Here is a 19,858-nt window from a genome sequence, read left to right on the forward strand (position 1 = left end):
CATATAACAATTACTTCTGTAATGTTTACCTAATCAGTGTTTCCTCTTTCCCTTATTTCTTTTACATTTGTTAACTTGAATTCTTCTATAATGAAGAGTTGTTTCTCCTCTTACATTTATTTATTAATTCAGTTCTTTATATCAGTATGGACCAATGGATATTTATTTTATTTTGTGGATTAAATCCAGCACTATCATTATTAATTTTGTTGCTCAGATTGTACCAGCTTTGGCCATTAGGAGCTCCTTTAAGATGGCTTCTATGTTCTTGAAGATGTACTTTTTTGGGAGTGGGGTTGAGGAAGAAGTACTTTCTAACTGTCTGGCATTGCAAGATAATTTATGCTCATTTGGTATTTTTCTTGTCCCAGTCATGGAATCAACCATTTTCCCAAGGAATCCTTGTTACTTTTATGGAAGAATGGTGTTTAGAAACCAAGATCTGGGCACTAGATGTTCTCATTGTTGTTGTGGTGTCATAACTCCTAGGTTGTCTCAGTGAACTGCTAGAACCATGAGCAAATAAAATTATTGTTACTTTAACCTATGATGTTTTGAAGTAATTCTTGATGCAGGAATATATAACCAAAACATTCAGCTATCATTTAACCTTTAATAAGTGTTAAAGTGAAATTTTAAGGAATATGGTTTATTTTTTGTTTTTAAATTATTTGTAACAAACTTCTAAGCATAATTAACTTAAGATAAGGCAAGTCTTTCCAATAATAGTCTCCTAAATAGTAATACATTTGCTTATGATTAAAATTATTTTACTTACAAGAATTTAAAATGGTAACTTGTATAATCACATATAATAAAAAATTAATTTTGTCAGTATTTTTAAGAGGGCCTTTTTAAAAAAAATGAACATTGATTTTTAGAGGGAGAGAGGAAGGGAAAGAAAGAGAAGGAAACATCAATTTGTTGTTCCACTTAGTTATGGATTCATTGGTTGATTCTTGTATGTGCCCTGACTGTGGATCGAATCCTCAACCTTCACATATCAGGTTGATGTTCTAACCAACTGAGCTACCCGGCCAGGGCTGAGACTGCTTCTTTAAGCAGTGTGATAAGCAAATTTGGAAGGGAGGAAAATTAAAAATATACTAAAATAGCCCTGGCTGGGTGGCTTAGTTGGTTGGCCTGTCATCCTGTGTAGCAAAGGGTTGCAGGTTTGATTACTGAGCAGGGTGCATACTTAGGTTGCAGGTTTGATTCCCCAGTTGGGGTGCCTACCAGAGACAACCGGTCAATATTTCTCTCTTTCTCTTTCTCTTTGTCTTTCTCCTTTCCTCCCTTAAAGTCAAACATTTCTTCAGGTGAGGATTAAAAATAAAAAAACTTAAGTTCTATTTTAGGAAACAAAAATTAGGCAAAAATTTGAATAGTTTATTACATATTACTGTAGTATATCTTCATCTGGAGGTCTCCTTTTTCCTTCACTGTGGCATGAAGCTCATTCCTTCATCAAGACCTTTTGTCTTCTCCTTCCTCTCTTTGGGATGCTCTGTCCTCAGATCCTCTCATGCTAGACCCACCTCATCATTCAGATGTCAAATACTATCTTTTCAAAGAGACTGTCTTTGTTCATCTTACTTGATAGTGACCCCTTTTTCCTCAAAGACTCTTAACATTACTGTGCTTTAGGTTCTTAAATGCATTTACCATCATTGAAATTCCCTTCTTCCTGTGTTCACTTTTTTAATCTTTGCTTGCCTCCATTGGATATAAACTTTATGAAAGCAGAGATTTCATTGATCTCAGTCACAATATCCCCAGCATTGAGAACAATGCTTGATATATTATAGATGCTTAATAACTATTTCTTAAAAATAATGAATCAACAAATGAAATTAAGTATACTCAGAGCATTTTGATTTAGTCACCAGTCTACAAATATTTACCTATGTGTCAGACCTTGTTCTAGGCACTGAAGATGCAACAGTGAAGAAATCAAGGCCATCCTTTCATTGCGCTTAGGCTGGGAAAAGGGAGAGAATTAAGAAATAAACAGATAAACACACATGTCCTTCAGTTATAGTTGGATCTAATAAATGGTTGTGCTTACTCTCATATGAATGTTAACTGGGGATAAATGTCAAGTACTTTAAAATTTTATCATTATCTTTCCTGTGTTTATTTAAAAATTCATTTTAGGTTAAACAGTATATAGTTTATTATATAACTCTTGTTTTAGTATATGATAAATGATTATATTTGAAAAAAGGACTTTAAGAAAAGATTAAACTAAATTCCCTTGAAATTTGCAGATTTTGGAATCATTTGCCAGTTCTTTGATTCAGAGGAATCTTTTGATGAGAAGGGATATCCCCAATCTAACAAAATACCAGATAATTCTGGCAAGAGATCAATTTAGGAAAAACCCACCTACAAATTTTGTGGTAGGTATTTTAAAATAAATTTTGATAATAGATTAAGTTTTTACTGAGCACCAGGATAAAATGGAAATAATGATATTTTTGGTATATGTATTATTAGCTTATCAAGAATTCAGGTATGATTTATATAGGTCATACAAGCCTGAAAAATTGAACCAGAATACAATTTAATGCTTTTAATTAAGATAAATTTATCTTGAAACTTTTAATTAAACATTGGTCTTTTAGTTCATTTCTGTTTTGCAAAGTCAGAGGACCATGCTAGAGAGTAGATCCTAACTAACTTTTAGCCCCATAACATTTTGTCTTAACTCTCAATGCTGAGGTTGGAGGAAGCATCACAGTAACCTTATTTCTAATTGCCATAGAAAAAAATGGGCGGGTAGGAACATATTCATCAAGCTAGGTCCAAAGTCAGGAGATGCTCGCAAGCACAAGAAGGCACTGAGTCTTCCTTAGAAGTGAGAAGGAACTCATGTGCAAAAGAACAGAGGTGAATGAATGAAGGTAAGAGGGAGACAATGAACAAACCAATTTGTCTGAGCTAAAGGATTGAGGAAGTCAGAGACGATAGTTAATCTAGGTATGACCATGTGGGAGTAGATCTAAATGTAAGACAAGAAATACGGACTTTACAGTGTCTGGGGAATCAGGAAGGGAGCCCTTTCTGTGAAACTGCAGTATAATGTACTAAATTTAATAAATGTTTTTAAATTTCTGCTAGAAGTTGAAGACGCATTGAAATTTTAAATAGTGAATCTAAAACTGTTGAACTTGATTTTTTACTGATGACAGTTTATATTTTATAGAGGTGATTTTACCCCTTTAGGTAATTAGGCTGCCATTTTAGGACATTTATCACTCTCCTGGAAACATTTAAAATGACTATCACCGATGTTAAATGCTACTAAAAATGTAAGTCAGAGAATAATAGTCTTTATCTCGAATAAAGGAAAATGATTAAAAGATATGCTCAGTGGTCTTCTTTTAAAACTATCTTATTATATAGATGCACCTACTCTGTGGTCCCATAAACAGAATGTATACTTCACTTTTCCTTGAGAGGTGTGGTTAAAAGCACAGAACATGTCCAAATTCCCTGGGTTCAAACACTGGCTCTATTACTTACCACCTATATGAGCTGCTACATCTGTAAAATGGGCATAACAATAGTATCTACTTCCTAGGAGTTAAGAGTAAATGAATTTGTATAAGTAATGTGCTTATAACAGTATCTCCTCAGTTTCAGATATTTTTATGGTGTGTATACATGGTGTTAAACATTAGTGATAAACAGTCTGATTAATTATTTATCCTGATGCTATAATATCTGTGAGGATAGGCCCATATCTAACTTACTTTCCATTGTATACCAAATGTTTAGTTTGATGCTTAACGCATAGTAGATGCTTATTAAATAGTTTTGAAAGACAAATGAAACTGTATACGAGATCTGTCCAGAAAAAGTCCAACCATTGTTAATATAATGAAAATGGTTTGTGCGACATTAATGTAACCTGGCAAGCAAGGAGGGTGGACTGGAATGTGTATGTGTGAACAATGATGACTTCAACTGTAGTAGTCAGTGGGGGTGGTAGATGCTGATGAGTGAACGTGTGTACTGTGTGGCCATTACATTCAAAATGACTGAGCAAGTTGAGCAATGAATCTGCATCAAATTTTACATTAAGCTTGAACATTCCTCTGTGGAAACTTTGGATCATTCCAAAGGCTTCAGCTATGTGCAGCTGGTGATTGGCAGCTTTATCATGACAATGTGCTTGCTTATGCATCACATCTTGTGCAGAGCTTTTTGGTGAAATATCAAATCACCCAGGTGACTCATTCCCCCTACAGCCCAGATCTGGTGCCCTATGACTTCTGGCTTTTCCCAAAACTAAAATCACCTTTGAAAGGGAAGAGATTTCAAACCCTTGATGAGATTCAGGAAAATACGAAAGGGCAGCTGATGGTGATTGGAAGGACTGTGTAAGGTCCCAAGGTGCCTACTTTGAAGGGGACTGAGGCATCATTGTCCTGTGTACAGTGTTTCCTGTATCTTGTATCTTCTTAAATAAATGTCTCTATTTTTCATATTACATGGCTGGATACCTTCTGGACAGGACTTGTACTGCTAATAATTTATCTATAAAGAAAAACAATATATGATAAATAGTTCTCTCCTTCACCTGTTCTCTTTAAAATGTAAGTTTCCTATTGAATTAAAGAAAAAAATGTGCAGTGACATGTTATATGGAAAATACATTGACACCTTCCCATAATAATGTCCTAGACATTTAGTAGAACCAGTAAGTTTTACATGGAACACGTATCTTTATTTCCCTGGTTAAATTTGATATGTTTATTTTCCTAGGGAATTCAACAAGGTATAATTGAAGGAGAATTTGCTCTTTGTATTAGTTTGTATCATGGTTATGAATTATTGCAACAAATGGGAATGAGATCATTGTATTTCTTCCTTTGTGGAATTATGGATGGAACTAAAGGTAAATTAAAGAAATACTGACATGAATACTTTTTGATAAAGTTAAACAGTTTGGGTTACTTAAGAAATGCTTTTAAAAAGCAGTGAAACAGTTTTGTAAAAAAAAAAACCATAAATTTTTTTTTAAAAGATTTTGTTTATTTATTCAAGAGAGGGGAAGGGAGGGAGAAAAAGAGGGAGGGAAACTTGGATGTGTGAGAGAAACATCAATTGGTTGCCGCCCGCACCCACCCAACTGAGTCTTGGCCTGCAACCCAGGCATGTGCCCTGACCAGAGTCGAACTGATGCGCTTTAGGTTTGCGGGATGATGCCCAACCCACTCAGCTGCACCAGTCAGGGCTATGTTTTCTTGTTTTTGATAAGTTGCTGGAAAAAAAACCCAAGCCATTTATATGTGAATGTGGAACTAGAAAAAAGTTGCTGGTTTTCATGTTTAAATTAAAAAAACTTGCACTCATTGCTAAAGATTAATTTTTAAAACTACATTATAAATTTGATTAATTTTGTTATTAAGTTTATTTATGGGTAAAACCTTTGCTTAATTTCTGAAGGAATGACTCGGACAAAAAATGAACTTCACCGCAATGAGGACTTCATGAAACTCTACAGTCATCTAGAGTGCATGTTTGCACATACACGTAGTACTTCAGCAAATGGCATTTCTACTACCAAAAATGGTCTGGTTTTTCTTTTAAAATTTTATATTTTTTCTACATCAAGGTTAATTTTAAAATTTTACTTTATTGATCGACATGTCTCACTTATATTTCTGTAGCAATAGACCTGTTAAATAATAAAAGGGATAAATAGAATAAATAAATAAAATACAATAAATGGAATAACTTAGGATAAATATATAAGCAGTATGTAATGTTATAGAAGTTAGTGGTGGTTACTGGTAGTGAAAAAGTTCTTAGAACTACCAAAAACTGATTTAAAGCTTGAATAAGCACTTATTTTTTTTTTTCCTTCTACATTGCTTTCTGTGTGTATTCTCTGTGAGCATGAAGTTTTCATAAGAATTCAAAGTTTATTTTACAGTAAGGCTTATGTGCTATCCAGATACCACTGAAAGTTTCAAGTTTTAACAAATCCATTTTGAAAATTTGTTGATGTAATTGAATATAGAAAAATACTGAAATACTATTTCATTTTTTATTTTTATTTTTTTGCAGGAGAAAAAGAATTTTTCTATAGTCATCCTAAATTAAAGAAATTAGAAGAAATTGTAGTTGAACACTTCAAGTCATGGAATGGTAGGTCATATTTAATAGCCTTAAGGCAAGGCAAAGTTACTGTGAAATTTAAAACTGACTCATTAGTTTGTGTTAACATTTCTTATAGAGAAGATAGGCTTTTAATTACTCTGGATAATGAATATAAAGAAACGCTGAGAAATTTTGAGAGGATAGGTGGGGATTTTGAGAATACCGTAAGGTATTTGAAAAAGAAAAGTCTGTCCGGGGCACTATAAGTGAAACAGATAATAAAACAATAAATAATATGATGGTAAGGAAGAGTCAACTAGGTGTGGAGATAGAGAGTCATGAGGGAGGCTGTTTATTTCTATAGAGTGTTAGAGAAAGCTGTCTGTAGGGTGATGTTTGAGCTGTTACATGAAGGAAATGTGAGAGCAAGCCCTGTGGATTTCTGGGGGAGTATGACTTCAGGTAGAGAGAATAGCAGAATCAAAGGCCCTGCAGCAGTAAGGTATGTGGTATGGTTAAAGATCAAGAAACAAACCATTTTGGCTCAAGTATTGTAATGAGGGTACCAGTGGTATATGAGGAGGCTGGAGAAGTAGCCAGGGGCAGGACTTCAGATTTTATTCTACCAATTTATATGTTTTATGAAACCATTACAGAAGCATTTAGAGCAGCAGAATGAGATGATCTTACTTACATTTTTAAAAGATCACTCTGGTGGTTTTGTGGAATGTAGATATTGACCAATTTAAAAGGCTACTGCAATAGTCTAAGGTGATAGCAGATGACAGTGGCTTGTACCAGTACAGTAGTGCTGGAAGTGCTCAGAAGTGGTCATAGATGCTACATAGATTTTGAAGTTGGAGCCAACAGTATTTTTTGCTGGATTGGACATAGGATGTAAGAAAAGAAAGAAATCATATGGGGGAGTGTTTATGGAAGATTAGATGAGCAAAGAGAAAATTAAGAACAACATAGAGAAGGGAAAGCAAACATGTTAGGTTGCTTCTGAGACATCTAAATGGAGATGTGTAGGCACTGGATAACTGGATCTCAGAAGAATGGTTTGGGCTATATTTATAATTTACACATACTTGAATAAATTTTGGAGTCATCAGCATAAAGACAGTATTTAAAATTTCTAGATGTGATGACATCACCAGGAACACAGTTTAGAGACAAAAGAAGGGCCAGAGGTAGTCCTGAAGAACACCAGTACTTAAAGTTAAGATGAAAAAAAGCCACAAAGGAGATTGAGAAGTAAGCCAGACAAATAGAGTGTGAGACAAGCTGAGGGAAGAGACTGTTTCAGTAGAAAGGAAAGGACTGTGTTAAATACTGTTGAGGCCTATGGTCAAGTAAACTAAAAAGTGCTCATGAAATTGTCAATAGGGAAGTTGTTGATGACTTCACTAGAGGAGCTTCAGTGGAACGAAGACTGAAAGGCAGGTGGCAACCAGTTGAAGGAGATAAACATTACATTGAAAATAGCTATAGACAATTGGTGCATTTTCCCAACAACATTATTAAGATGATTGGCAGCACTTGAATAAGGTCTATAAATTTGATAGTCATAATGAATCAAAGCTAATTTTCTGATTTTCATGGTTCATTGTCTTTACATAGAATAAGACCCTTGTTTGTACAATTTACACACTGAAGCATTAGGGGGTGATGAGCTATCATGTCAGCAACTTACTCTCAAATGTCTTTGGTCAGGGGAAAGCTACTTGTGTTAGTTTTGCAATTTTTTTGTAGTTTGAAATTATTTCAAATTAGAAATTATTTCAAAATATAAATTGTCTTTGATTTAAAAAAAAGAAAAGTAGCTATCGATCAGATGTAGAGGCTTGATGCTATGGTGACTCAAATGAGGTATATGTAGAATACTTTTCCTGTAACAGCTGCTCTTTCTTTTTCACGAATCAACTTATACATATTAAGTCATTTAATCCTTAGGATTGTTATGAAGACTAAATGAGTTAATCTATAAAATTCTTAGTGTAGTCCCTGGCACACACATGATGATTAATATAGCTCATATGGGAGAAAGAAGTATTGTCAAAGTCCCAAGCAAGTGCAAAAACAAAGGAAAACGAATAACAACCAGAGTAAACCCTATATAACTTGCAATTATTAACCAATTGCTATGTGCAAGTCTACACACTTTATGTTTACTAGTTAATTTAATCCACCTTAGTCCATGATAGATATGAAGAAACTAAAACTTAAAGAGAGAAAATCACTACCATGGCCACACATCACCCAGAGAGCAAGTGGCCCAGCCTGAAAGATCGCGTTCTTATTCATGCACTGTACTGTCTCCCAAGCACAGAGACATTGGGAGGAGCTTTATGTGACTGTAGAGTATATTCTGCAGTTATTGGAGAATTTGAAAGAATCGTAGATTTGGGGATAGAATGCCATGGCCTGGTTTAGGACAGTGCCTTTAGTGATCAAAAGGAAAAGGAAGATTTACAAAATCAGTGGGAACTCTCTAGTTCTGCACTTCTGATGTAGAAGGCAAAGTGGAATAACGGGCATCGTACATGAAATGAAGGACTGGTCAAAAGTGATTCAGGTCATTTTTATTTGGTTTACTTAGGATTATATTTTATGACAATTAATGAGAGATTAGAAGCCAAATTTAATAAAATTATTAGGAAAGGTAGGAAACCCAACAAAGGTTTAAGATGTCTTATCTTTTTTTTAAAGAATTATCATGCATTAGAATATAGTTTCAGGCTTGTCTTTTGAATGAGTTCTTATCTATAAGCTTTTTAAAAAGTTGTAATTATTTTTGTTGTATAGCTCAAAACACGTCCGAAAAGAAATGTGACAAGACCAGAGTTATGATCTTCTCTTCATTTCGAGATAGTGTTCAAGAAATTGCAGAAATGCTTTTACAGCATCAGCCAATTATTAGAGCAATGACTTTTGTTGGCCATGCCTCAGGGAAGAGCATGAAGGGTTTTACTCAGAAGGAGCAACTGGAGGTAATTATTGTTGGAGATGATGAAAATAAAAATAAAATTAATTAGCTTTGCACTTAAGCTTTTTTAACTCACGGGTCAATTATCTACTTTTTTTTTTTGCCAGAAAAAATTTTATTGTATTTTTTTTCCATTACCATTTAGTCACCTTATACTGCCCCCTCCCCTAGTCACCACACTGTTGTCCATGTCCATGTCCATGAGTCCTTTTCCATTTCTGCTCATTCCCTCCACTCCCTACCTTCCCCCGCCTATGCCTTAGCTGTCAGCCTGCTCTCCAACTATGAGTGTGTCTCTATTTTGCTTCTTAGTTCAGTTCGTTCATTAGATTCCAATATGAATGAAATCATACGGTATTCGTCTTCCTCTCACTGGTTTATTTCACTACTTCTTAAAGATAATTTTATAGTAAAACATAAATGAAGATAGGCTTATTTTGGAAGGCAAAAAAAGTGTTTTTTAAATTATTTTTTATTGAATTCATATTGGTTAATAAAATTATATAGGTTTCAGGTATACAATTCTATAATACATTATCTGTATATTTTGTTTTTTTAATACATTTTATTGATTATGCTATTACAGTTGTCCCATTTTTTTCCTCCCTTTTATTCCTCCCCCACCTTAGTTCATGTCCATGGGTCATACATATAAGTTCTTTGGCTTCTCCATTTCCTATACTATTCTTAACCTCCCCCTGTCTATTTTGTACCTACTATTTATGCTTCTTATTCCCTGTACCTTTTCCCCCATTCTCTTCCCTCCCTTTCCCCTCTGAACTCCATTTCTGTGATTTTGTTCCTGTTCTAGTTGTTTGCTTAGTTTGTTTATGTTTTTGTTTTTTTTAGGTTCAATTTTTGATTGTTGTGAGTTTGTTGTCATTTTACTATTCATAGTTTTGATCTTTTTTCTTTAATATTTCATAATATAAGGGCTTGATGATGAGGAACTCCTTTAACTTTACCTTCTCTGGGAAGCACTTCATCTGCCCTTCCATTCTAAATGATAGCTTTGCTGGATAGAGTAATCTTGGATGTAGGTCCTTGCCTTTTATGACTTTGACTTCTTTCCAGCCCTTTCTTGCGTGCAAGTTTTCTTTTGAGAAATCAGCTGATAGTCTTATGGGAACTCCTTTGTAGGTAATTGTCTCCTTTTCTCTTGCTTCTTTTAAGAGTCTCTCCTTATCTTTAATCTTGGGTAACGTAATTATGATGCACCTTGGTATGTGCTTTCTTGTGCCCAACTTCTTTAGGACTCTCTGAGCTTCCTAGATCTCCTGGAAGTCTATTTCCTTTGCCAGATTGGGGAAATTCTCTTTCATTATTTTTTCAGGTAAGTTTTCAATTTCTTGCCCTTCTTGCTCTTCTTCTTCTGGCAACCCTGTGATTTGGATGTTGGAACCATTAAAGTTGTCCCAGAGGTTCCTAAGCCTTTCCTTATTTTTGTGAATTATTGTTTCTCCATTCTGTTCTAGTTGAATGTTTATCTCTTCCTTCTGCCTCAAATCATTGATTTGAGTCACAGTTTCTTTCCCTTCATTGTTTGTTTCCTGTCTATTTTTCTTTATTTCACTTTGCATAGCCTTTATTTTTTTCCCTATTTTGCACCCATACTCAGCCATTTCTGTAAGCATCCTGATCACCAGTGTTTTGAACTGTGCATCTGATAGATTGGCTTTCTCTTCATTGCTCAGTTCTGTTTTTGGAGCTTTGATGTGTTCTTTCATTTGGACCATATTTCTTTGTTTCAGCGTGCCTGTTACATTGGAAGGGGCAGAGCCTTAGGTATTTGACCAGGGTGGGGCAACCCAGGTTGCTGCGTTGTGATGCTTTATGTTGGGGAGGGGTCCGAGAGAGAACAAGGCCACTTGCTCGGCTCTTGGCCAGCTTTCAGTCACTCCCCCCTACCCACAAGCAAATTGGGCCTTTCTGGTGCTGATTCCTGGGTGGGTGGGTTTGTGTATGTTCTAGAACCCTGTGGGTCTCTCCAACTTACTCTCCTGTGAGGCTGGGAGGTTTTCCTGCTGCCACCCCCCGCCCCCACAGGTTTTTACAGTCAGAGTTTTTGAGATTTTCTTTTCCTGTGCTGGAACCCTAGAATGTGCAGTCTGTCTCACTCCCCAGTAGTTCTTCTGGTTTCTCTGCATGCAAATGTGGGACTGCCTAATCTTCCAGCCACAGCCTTGCCACGGGTCCTTTCCACCCAGGCTCGCTGTCTCCGTCCCTCCTACCAGTCTGGATGAATGTTCCTTCTTTAACTCCTTGGTTGTTGGACTTCTGTACAGTTTGATTTTCTGTCAGTTCTGGTTATTTTTTCTTAAATTTGTTGTCTTTCTTTTGGAAAATGGAAAATGGAAAATTTTCGTGTGGAAAGTGGAAAGATACACTTTCTTTTTGGCAAAGTGTATCTACTTATGCCTTCATCTTGGCTAGAAGTCTGTATGTTGTATTTTGTGTTCATCACCCCAAAAAGTGCTTTTTTGTAGCTTTGAAACTTCTTTTTAAAGTACGTGTTAAGTGTCATAGTTAAACAGCTAGGCCATGGGATCATATTACCTGGGTTGGAATCCTGGCTCTTCCACTTATATTTTCTTACTCCCTGTGCCTCATTTTTTTTATATGTAAACATACTTCATAGAGTTGTTGTAAGCATTAAATGAAATTGTACTGTAGAGGCTTCAATAAATGTTTATTTATTTATTTATTTTAAGTCCTTATGTTATTTATTCCAAACAGTTAATCTGTTTTGTTTTCTGTTATTTAAAAATCCTACCATATGCTCTAAATAAGAGGTCATGTTTCCTAAGTACTATAACATGTTCTTTTGGGGAAATTTCAGACTGTTAATCTTTATAAACTATATACCGGTTTTTGCAGATTAGCTGTAGGTTTAATTCACTGACAATTAGTTATGTCTTTATTGTCTAATTCATTTTGATATTCCCTTTTTCAATTCTGTGAACATTAGTAGACGAGGAATCCTATTTTTTTAGACTTTATTTATTTTTAGAGTGAGGGGAAAGGAGGGAGAAAGAGGGAGAGAAACATTGGTGTGCGAGAGAAACTTTGATTGTTGATTGGTTGCCTTTCCTACGTGGCCTGACCGGGACCTAACCTGCACCCAGGCATGTATCCTGACTGGGAATTGGGCCTGTGACCTTTCAGTTTGTCAGACAATGCCCAACCAACTGAGCCATACTGTACAGGGTAGGAATCCTGTTTTTTAAATATCTTTATATCAGCCAACAAACACAAATATTAAGAGTAAGAGTTTAGAAGCTTGACACGGTAATTCAGTTTATTAAATCTAGTAATAAAAAATTTGAACATGAACTTTGATTGCTGTACTCAGAAGAGTCTGCTTAAATTGTCTGGATCTGGAGGGGAGAGTCTAACTTTTCCTGAGTCTGAACATAACACCTCTCCCTATCTCAAGTCTGATGATAAGTACTTTAAAGGGTTCAGACTTCTAGTGGGTGAGTACTACTAATCTTAACATTTATATGTGAATGAGAAAATAAAATGGATTTTTACTTAGAGGGTCAAGCATTTTGAAATAAATACCCATAATACCCAGCCTGTTTTCCAGTCAATTTCTTTGTTACTCAATGTCATTACTTCTTGAGTTTGTTAGGTACCATAAAAAACCTTACCGATTTTTCCCTGATCAGTGTGGCTTGGCTGAGTGTCATCCCACATAGCGAAAGGTCACTGGTTCAGTTCCCAGTCAGGGCCCGTGCTTGGATTGAGTATTTCGTTCCCGCGCCATCGCACAAATGATTTTCTCCCTCTCTTTCCCCTCGCTTCACCTCTTTCTAAAGATAAATAAAATCTTTAAAAAAAAAAAACCTTACTGATTTTATTAACTTTGTCCTTTATTCAGTTATGTCAGTAATATTTTTATGTATGCCACAGTAACAACTCTTTTTGTTACTACTGTACACAGTTCCTTTCATAACAGCACTTTTATTCTGAAATAAGCTTTCATACAAATAGTTTTAATTAAATTATTCATTTTTTTTTTTAGGAACAGGAAGTAAAGTCAGATAGGAAGTGGAGGGCCAGCTTAGAGCCCTCTAGGTAATTTCCATCTTAATGACATTGAGTTTTTCTCAGAGATGGGAAGAAGCCCTTGGAGACTTGGAGCTGGGAAGGGTCATGGCCTGATATATATTTTAAAATAATCACACTGATTGCTGTCTTAAGAATAAGCTATAGGGGCCAAAGAGTGGAAACAGGAAGATTAAAGTGGAAGACTTAATATAATAATTCAAGATAAAGATGATGGTTGTTTGTACAACAGTTGTTAGCAGGGAGGGTTTTGAGAAATGATTGGATTCTGGATATATTTTGAAAGTCAAGCTGACAGGATTTATTGACAAATTAGAGTGGGATGTGAGATAAAGGAGTGTGAAGGCTGATTCCAAGGTTTTTGGCCTGTGCAACTGAAAAGAGCTGCTATAAACTAAAATAGATATGACTGCAGGAAAAGCACATTTTGGAGAGGATATCAGTAACTTGGTTTTTGGACAAGTTAACTTTGGTGTGACTGTGAGATTAGTGATTTTCAAACTATCAAAACTGATGATTAGGAGTTTATTGCCTCCCAATACATCAGATACTTTTAAATGTTGCAATAAACATAAATTACTTGAAAAGTAAAGTTACTCAGAGAGTTCATGTTCAAATTTTTTATTATTAGATTTAATAAACTGAATTACTGTGTCAAGCTTCTAAACTCTTTAATATTTGTGCTTGTTGGCCAGTAATAAACAGTTTGTGAACTGGCGCCAGTAATAAACAGTTCATGGACTATTGAGTAACAGTGTTGAATAAACATCAAGTAGAGATGTTGAATAAACAATTGAATATATACATCTTGTTTCATGGCTTCAAAGATTGGGAATCATCATATATATGAGACTGGATAATTGAGTGGAGATAGAGAATATGTCCAAAGACTCAGCCTGGGGAACATCATTTTTATGAACAGTAGCAATGATTTTGATTCCCTAGGGGACCAAAGTGGTAAGTGGCTACTGAAATAGGAGAAGGACCAGGAGAACGTGGTGTCCTGGGGCCAAATGAGGAGAAGGATTATATGTGTAAATGCTACTGGTAGGTCATATAAAATGGGAACTGACCATTGGATTAAGAGATGAGAAGGAAATTGAGCTTGAAAAGAACAGTTTTAATGGGATGGTGGAGATAAGCCACCATTGAGAAGAGCTGGAGTAACAAGTGTACAAGTCTTTCAAGGATTTTTGCTATAAAGGAGAGCAAAAATGGAAGTGGTCTTTTGTTTATTTTATGTTGGGATATATAACAGCATGCTTGTATGCTGATAGGAATGATCAATTGATAAAGGAAATTGATGATAGAACAGAGACATGTATTGCTGGAATGATCTTTGAGTATAGGAGGGAAAGGGATGAGATCTAATACAAAACAACAGAGATTGACCTCAGTTAAGAACACAGAAAGTTTATCCAAAACAATAGGCGGGGAGATAGACTATAAAGGCACAGGGATAGGTGGGTGAGTAGATGTGGCAGTGACACCTTGTGGGAGATCTTTTTTGATTGTTCAGTTTTTTCCATCTCATCAGCTAATAATGAGGATGGGGCAGAAAGGTTGGAAGTTTGATGAGAGAGGTGAGAGCAGGAAACAGTTATCCAGGAGAGAGGGGACAGTGAATGAATTAGGGAAATGTGAAATGATTTTCAGATAACATCAGGGACCTATTCAAGGTAAGAGGCTGAGTTAGTGTGAAATCAGTTAGCATGGTTGAAATTTTCCTCCAGCCACATTCAGTCACGTGGGTATAGGCTCAGACTCTGTGAAACGTGGAATATATCCAGTGTTGGAGTTTAGTTACAGGAATATGGAGTGAGAGGGGGCAAGGGAGTAGGATTTAAGCTAGGGTAAAGGGTAAGCAGTGAAAAAATGGTAAGATCAGTAGGTTATAAATCCTGGTGGAAGTGATTTAATTACTGTTCCTTTCTTTGATTAATTAAATAACATCTGATTTGTATTTATTTTTCAAACTTCAGGCAAATTTTAATATCAGTCCTAAGCATATAAATAATAGTTTATAAGTGTTAACTAAAAGGGAAGTTGTTTGACATTTTTTATTAGTCTATTTTGGTTATGTTAAAGAATAATAAAAGTAATGACATGTACAAAATAGACAACTTTTACAGTCATATTTTGGGGTGGCATATTCTTCTGTCCCTCACTGGAATGACAATATAAAAAGTAAGGTATGAATTTGTTGACATAAGAATGGCCAAAGGTGTAGAGAATTTTTATAAGAGTTTATTTATTTGAGCCAAACTGACGATAGTGCTGACAGTACTGGGAAGTAAGATTTTAAATACTTTGGAAAATGACAACTGCTGTTTCTTTTCTACATTGGAAAGGAGGGAAGAGTTGGGAGGATTACAAGAAAGTGGGAGAAAGCAAAGTGGGGGATTGGATTATAGGATAAATTAGTGCTGTCTTGTAGGGTCTGAATGAACAAAGGCATTTCAAAACTATGTTAACCTAGATGCACAGAAACAATGGACAGGTCTTGCTTAAGGCAAAGATAAACCTGTTACTAAATTAGTTAGAGGTCTGGGATAAGAATACCCACTCTAACCTGCCTACATAAGTAATTTATGATCAAATCACCTTGTGAGGTTATTTTTGGTTAGATTTCTTACTCCTTTTTCATCCACAAATTCTAGCAGTAATAAAACATTCTTACTTTAGATACATTTACCAATAATTTAGGTCTAGGGTATGATAATATAGTAGTAATTGCTCTGGACCACTAACTTGTCCTATGCCCCTTTTAGTGATGCTAAAATAATATCTGGAGTTTCCCATTCATGTGTAAATTGTTAACAAACTCTTTTTGGAATCACAACCATTATTAAAGCAAAGAAATGAGGCCTGCCCTTTGCATTTTACCACAATTTCTTCTGGCTTATATTGCCATTTTGCCACTTCTTTTCCTCTTCATTAGTATCTTGGATGCTAATTTTTAATTTGATTTCATCATTTTGAGGCGAGTGGTTTGCTTTGATCTACGGTTCTTTTACCTTTGCATCTAATTATTTTAAAATTTTTTTATTTTAGGTAGTGAAACAATTTCGTAGTGGTGGTTACAATACATTGGTTTCCACTTGTGTTGGTGAAGAAGGTTTGGATATAGGAGAAGTTGATCTCATAATATGTTTTGATGCGCAGAAGAGCCCAATCCGTCTTATACAACGAATGGGTAGGACTGGCCGCAAACGTCAAGGCAGGATCGTTGTTATTCTTGCTGAAGGACGTGAAGAACGTGTAAGTAGACTTTTAGAAACACGATTTGTAATTGAAATTTGAGAAACAGCCAAAATACAAATGTCAGTTAGGTTCAAAGTCCAAACAACCTGTAAGTAATTGGTTGATTTTTTTTCCCCTTTGTATTAGATTCTGACTGTTCTTTTTTTCTAATTAGGAGAATTTTCAGCTGGATTGTTTTTCAAATATAAAGAAACATTTGTACTTTAGTATTAATTTAGACAGCTAAATGCAAAAATTAATATGTATTACTTTGTTTTACTATATCCTTGTGCTTTTAAGGCCAGTTTTTTATGTTTAGATTTTCAACTACAGTGAGTTAAGAATGGTTTTACATTTTGAAGAGTTCCCTAAATCAATCGATGAACCACCCACTCACCCAACCAATGAAGAATATGCAAAGGCGAAAATATTTACTGTCTGGCTCCTTATGGAAAACTTTTCTGGTGCCTGTTCTAAGTGATAAGGGACTTGAGTTATATTTATACTTTGCTACAATCTTGGGTGACAGACCTTCCTAAATATAATGTTGTACATAATATTATTTTGTGTTTGTTACATTAAAGTATTAACTAACTTTTGTAACTCAGTGGGACTACTTTTGTGGCCAAATACATAGTTTCACATTAAAAACTTTCATTAATTGTATTAGTTTTTAAAAGTTGATTTTAAATGTTTATATACCCCATATGATCTCACCTATAAGTGGAACCTAATCAACTAAACAAACAAGTAACAAAATATAACCAGCATCACTGAAAGAAAAAACAAACTGACAGTAACGAGATGGGAGGAGGTGGGGAATGGGGGAAAGGGAAGGAAAGGGTCAAGTTAAGAAACATGGACAAAGCCGAAGTGGGGAAGGATTGAAGGTAAGAGGTGGGGGTGGATGGGGCAGGGGAAAGTGATGGTGGGAAAATGGAGACAAATGTATTTGAACAATAAAATAAAATAAAATAAAAAAATAAATGTTTATGTACCCTTTAAAATTATCTGACCCCTTTTGGCTGAGTGTGCTACATGGTGGTTATCAAGAACAAGTGCACTAAGAAAGGCAGCAAAAAGGGAGCCATGAAAAAAGTGGTAGATACATTTTCTAAGAATATTGGTGTAATGCGAAGGTACTAGCTATGTTCAATATAAGAAATTTTGGAAACACACTAGTTGCCAGAACTCAAGGAACCAAAATTGCATCTAATGGTCTTAAGGGTCCTGTTTTTTGTAATGAGCCTAGTATGCTGCAGGTGGAGACCAGGCCCAGTTGTTGGTGGTCAAAACAGTGAATGGAAGGGACTACACAAATAGAGTTAAGTGAAGCAAGTGAGATTTGTCAAGGAAAGTACACTTCCCAAGATATGGGAGCAGGCCACTTCTGACCAGAGAACGGGCCCCTTCTGCCAGAGGGGTGTGGGTTTTATTGGGTTTTTACCTCTTTGTTCCTATTGGCAGGCTCTTACAGTGCATGTGCGAGTAGTTATATAACTTTTATGTTTCTGCATATGTATTTTCCCATCATTCTCCTTGATTGCCCACCCGGAGGGTCAAAGTACAATGCTAATCTATTATAATGATATAATAGGGAAAAGGTAAAACATCGGTCACTTGGGGTGCTCAGGTGCAGGCATGGCTTTCTGCCAGGCATTTTCAGAAAGCCAGAAATGTCCAAGGCTATCAGGGCACAACATTCTTGATAAATGTGATGAGCAGCTCTATTGGTGTCAGCAGCTGGCTCCCAGAGACTTTCCCTTTCCTATTCTATCTCCTGCCTCAACTGGACCTGCAGAACAATGATATTGCATTTAGAAAATTCAAGCTAATTTCTGAGGATGTTCAGGTCAAAAAATGCTGACTTATTTCCATGGCACGCATCCTATCCATGACAAATGTGCTCCATGATCAAAAATGGCAGACCAGGGTTGAAGATCAAGATGACTGATGGTTATGTGCTTTGTCTACTCTGTGTTGGTTTAACTAAAAAACCGCAATGGTCACATTTGGAAGACCTCTATACTTAGCATCAACAGGTCTTCCAGATCCAGAATAAGATCATGGAATCATAACCCGAGAGGTGCAGACAGATGGCTTGAAAGAAGTGTACAATAAATTGATCGCAGACAGCATTGGAAAAGACATAGAAAAGGCTTGCCAACCTATCTGCTCCATGATGCCTTTGTTAGAAAAGTCAAAATGCTGGAGAAGCCCAAATTTGAATTGGGAAAACTCCTGGAGCTTCCTGGTGAAGGTAGCAGGTAGCAGATCTGGAAAAACTACTGGGAGTGAGACAGGTGCTAAAGTTGAAAGAGTTGATGGACATGAGCTACCAGTCCAAGAATCTGTTTAAAATTCAGACTTTCAATGGTGACAAAAAATCCTATTTGTGATTTAGAATAATTATCCTGAATAGTGAATTTTTCCCAATATTTTTCATGTGACTACAGCATATTCTTGTGTAACATTTAGTTAATCTATGAAATGATTCCAACAAATGTTATGTCTGGCAGCTTGTGCAATCTTTATATTATCAATGAATCAGACTTATTAAAAAACAGCAAGATACTAAAACATAGATTTCCTTTGTGCAAGGTGATTACTAAGGTAAGATTTATAATAATAGATTTTGATCAAGAGTTAATTGAACAGGCTTCAAATTCACGGCAACAGATATTCTTGTCTTTAAAATATTTAAGTGGATCAGCGTGGAATTTACTGTTTAGAGTAAACCCAAACTAATATAAATAATTGTTTGTTATGGCCGATTACTAAAGAATTAATGTAATTTGATATTTATTTGCTTTTACAGACATATAATCAAAGTCAGTCCAACAAAAGAAGTATTTATAAAGCTATTTCAGGTAATAGACAGGTCCTTCATTTTTACCGAGCAAGTCCACGAATGGTTCCCGATGGAATCAATCCAGAATTACATAAAATGTTCATCACACATGATGTCTATGAACCAGAAAAGCCTTCTCGGAACTTGCAGCGAAAGTCATCTGTTTTTTCCTATAGGAATGGTAAATAAAAAGTTTGACATTTGAAACATTCATATTTTTCCTGTTGTTAGCAGATCATATATTTATATATGTATCAATATGTATGTACCATATATTGATAAATAGTATTTCTTCTTTGAGGAATTCAATGTACATTCTAGGATGTTATGGGTGTTTTCTTCGGAAAGGATATATGTATGGTAAAGGGAAAGAGGCATTGGCAGTACAGAGTGATTGAAACTCAGTGCTGGGAAAATTCAAGTATACTGCCAACCGAGAGAATCCTTTTTATAAAATGTAGAAAAGAAAGAAAACAGTTTTATTTTGAATAAGCATTAGATTACAATATGCACAGTAGACCATTTACTGAGTCATACAAAGACAGAAATTCTACCCTATTCATTCCCCTAAACCCTTACAATCCTTTACA

General features: G+C 35.5%; 1 protein-coding gene across 1 annotated transcript in view; it reads left to right on the plus strand.

Annotated features, from left to right (window-relative positions):
* The window catches only part of LOC129077532 (Fanconi anemia group M protein-like), a 36,179-nt gene extending 16,722 nt beyond the window's left edge, over positions 1-19,457 (plus strand). The window contains exons 5-11 of the mRNA XM_054581990.1: positions 2,271-2,402; positions 4,774-4,906; positions 5,458-5,583; positions 6,082-6,162; positions 8,923-9,107; positions 16,229-16,435; positions 19,236-19,457. Coding sequence (XP_054437965.1) covers positions 2,271-2,402; positions 4,774-4,906; positions 5,458-5,583; positions 6,082-6,162; positions 8,923-9,107; positions 16,229-16,435; positions 19,236-19,457 — 1,086 coding nt within the window. The remainder of the gene's footprint in view (positions 1-2,270; positions 2,403-4,773; positions 4,907-5,457; positions 5,584-6,081; positions 6,163-8,922; positions 9,108-16,228; positions 16,436-19,235) is intronic.
* Positions 19,458-19,858: the final 401 nt, after the last annotated feature.

This window comes from Pteronotus mesoamericanus, unplaced genomic scaffold (assembly GCF_021234165.1).
Source record: "Pteronotus mesoamericanus isolate MK-2021 breed Mesoamerican mustached bat unplaced genomic scaffold, CSHL_Meso_final contig_100, whole genome shotgun sequence".
NCBI classification, from domain to species: domain Eukaryota; kingdom Metazoa; phylum Chordata; class Mammalia; order Chiroptera; family Mormoopidae; genus Pteronotus; species Pteronotus mesoamericanus.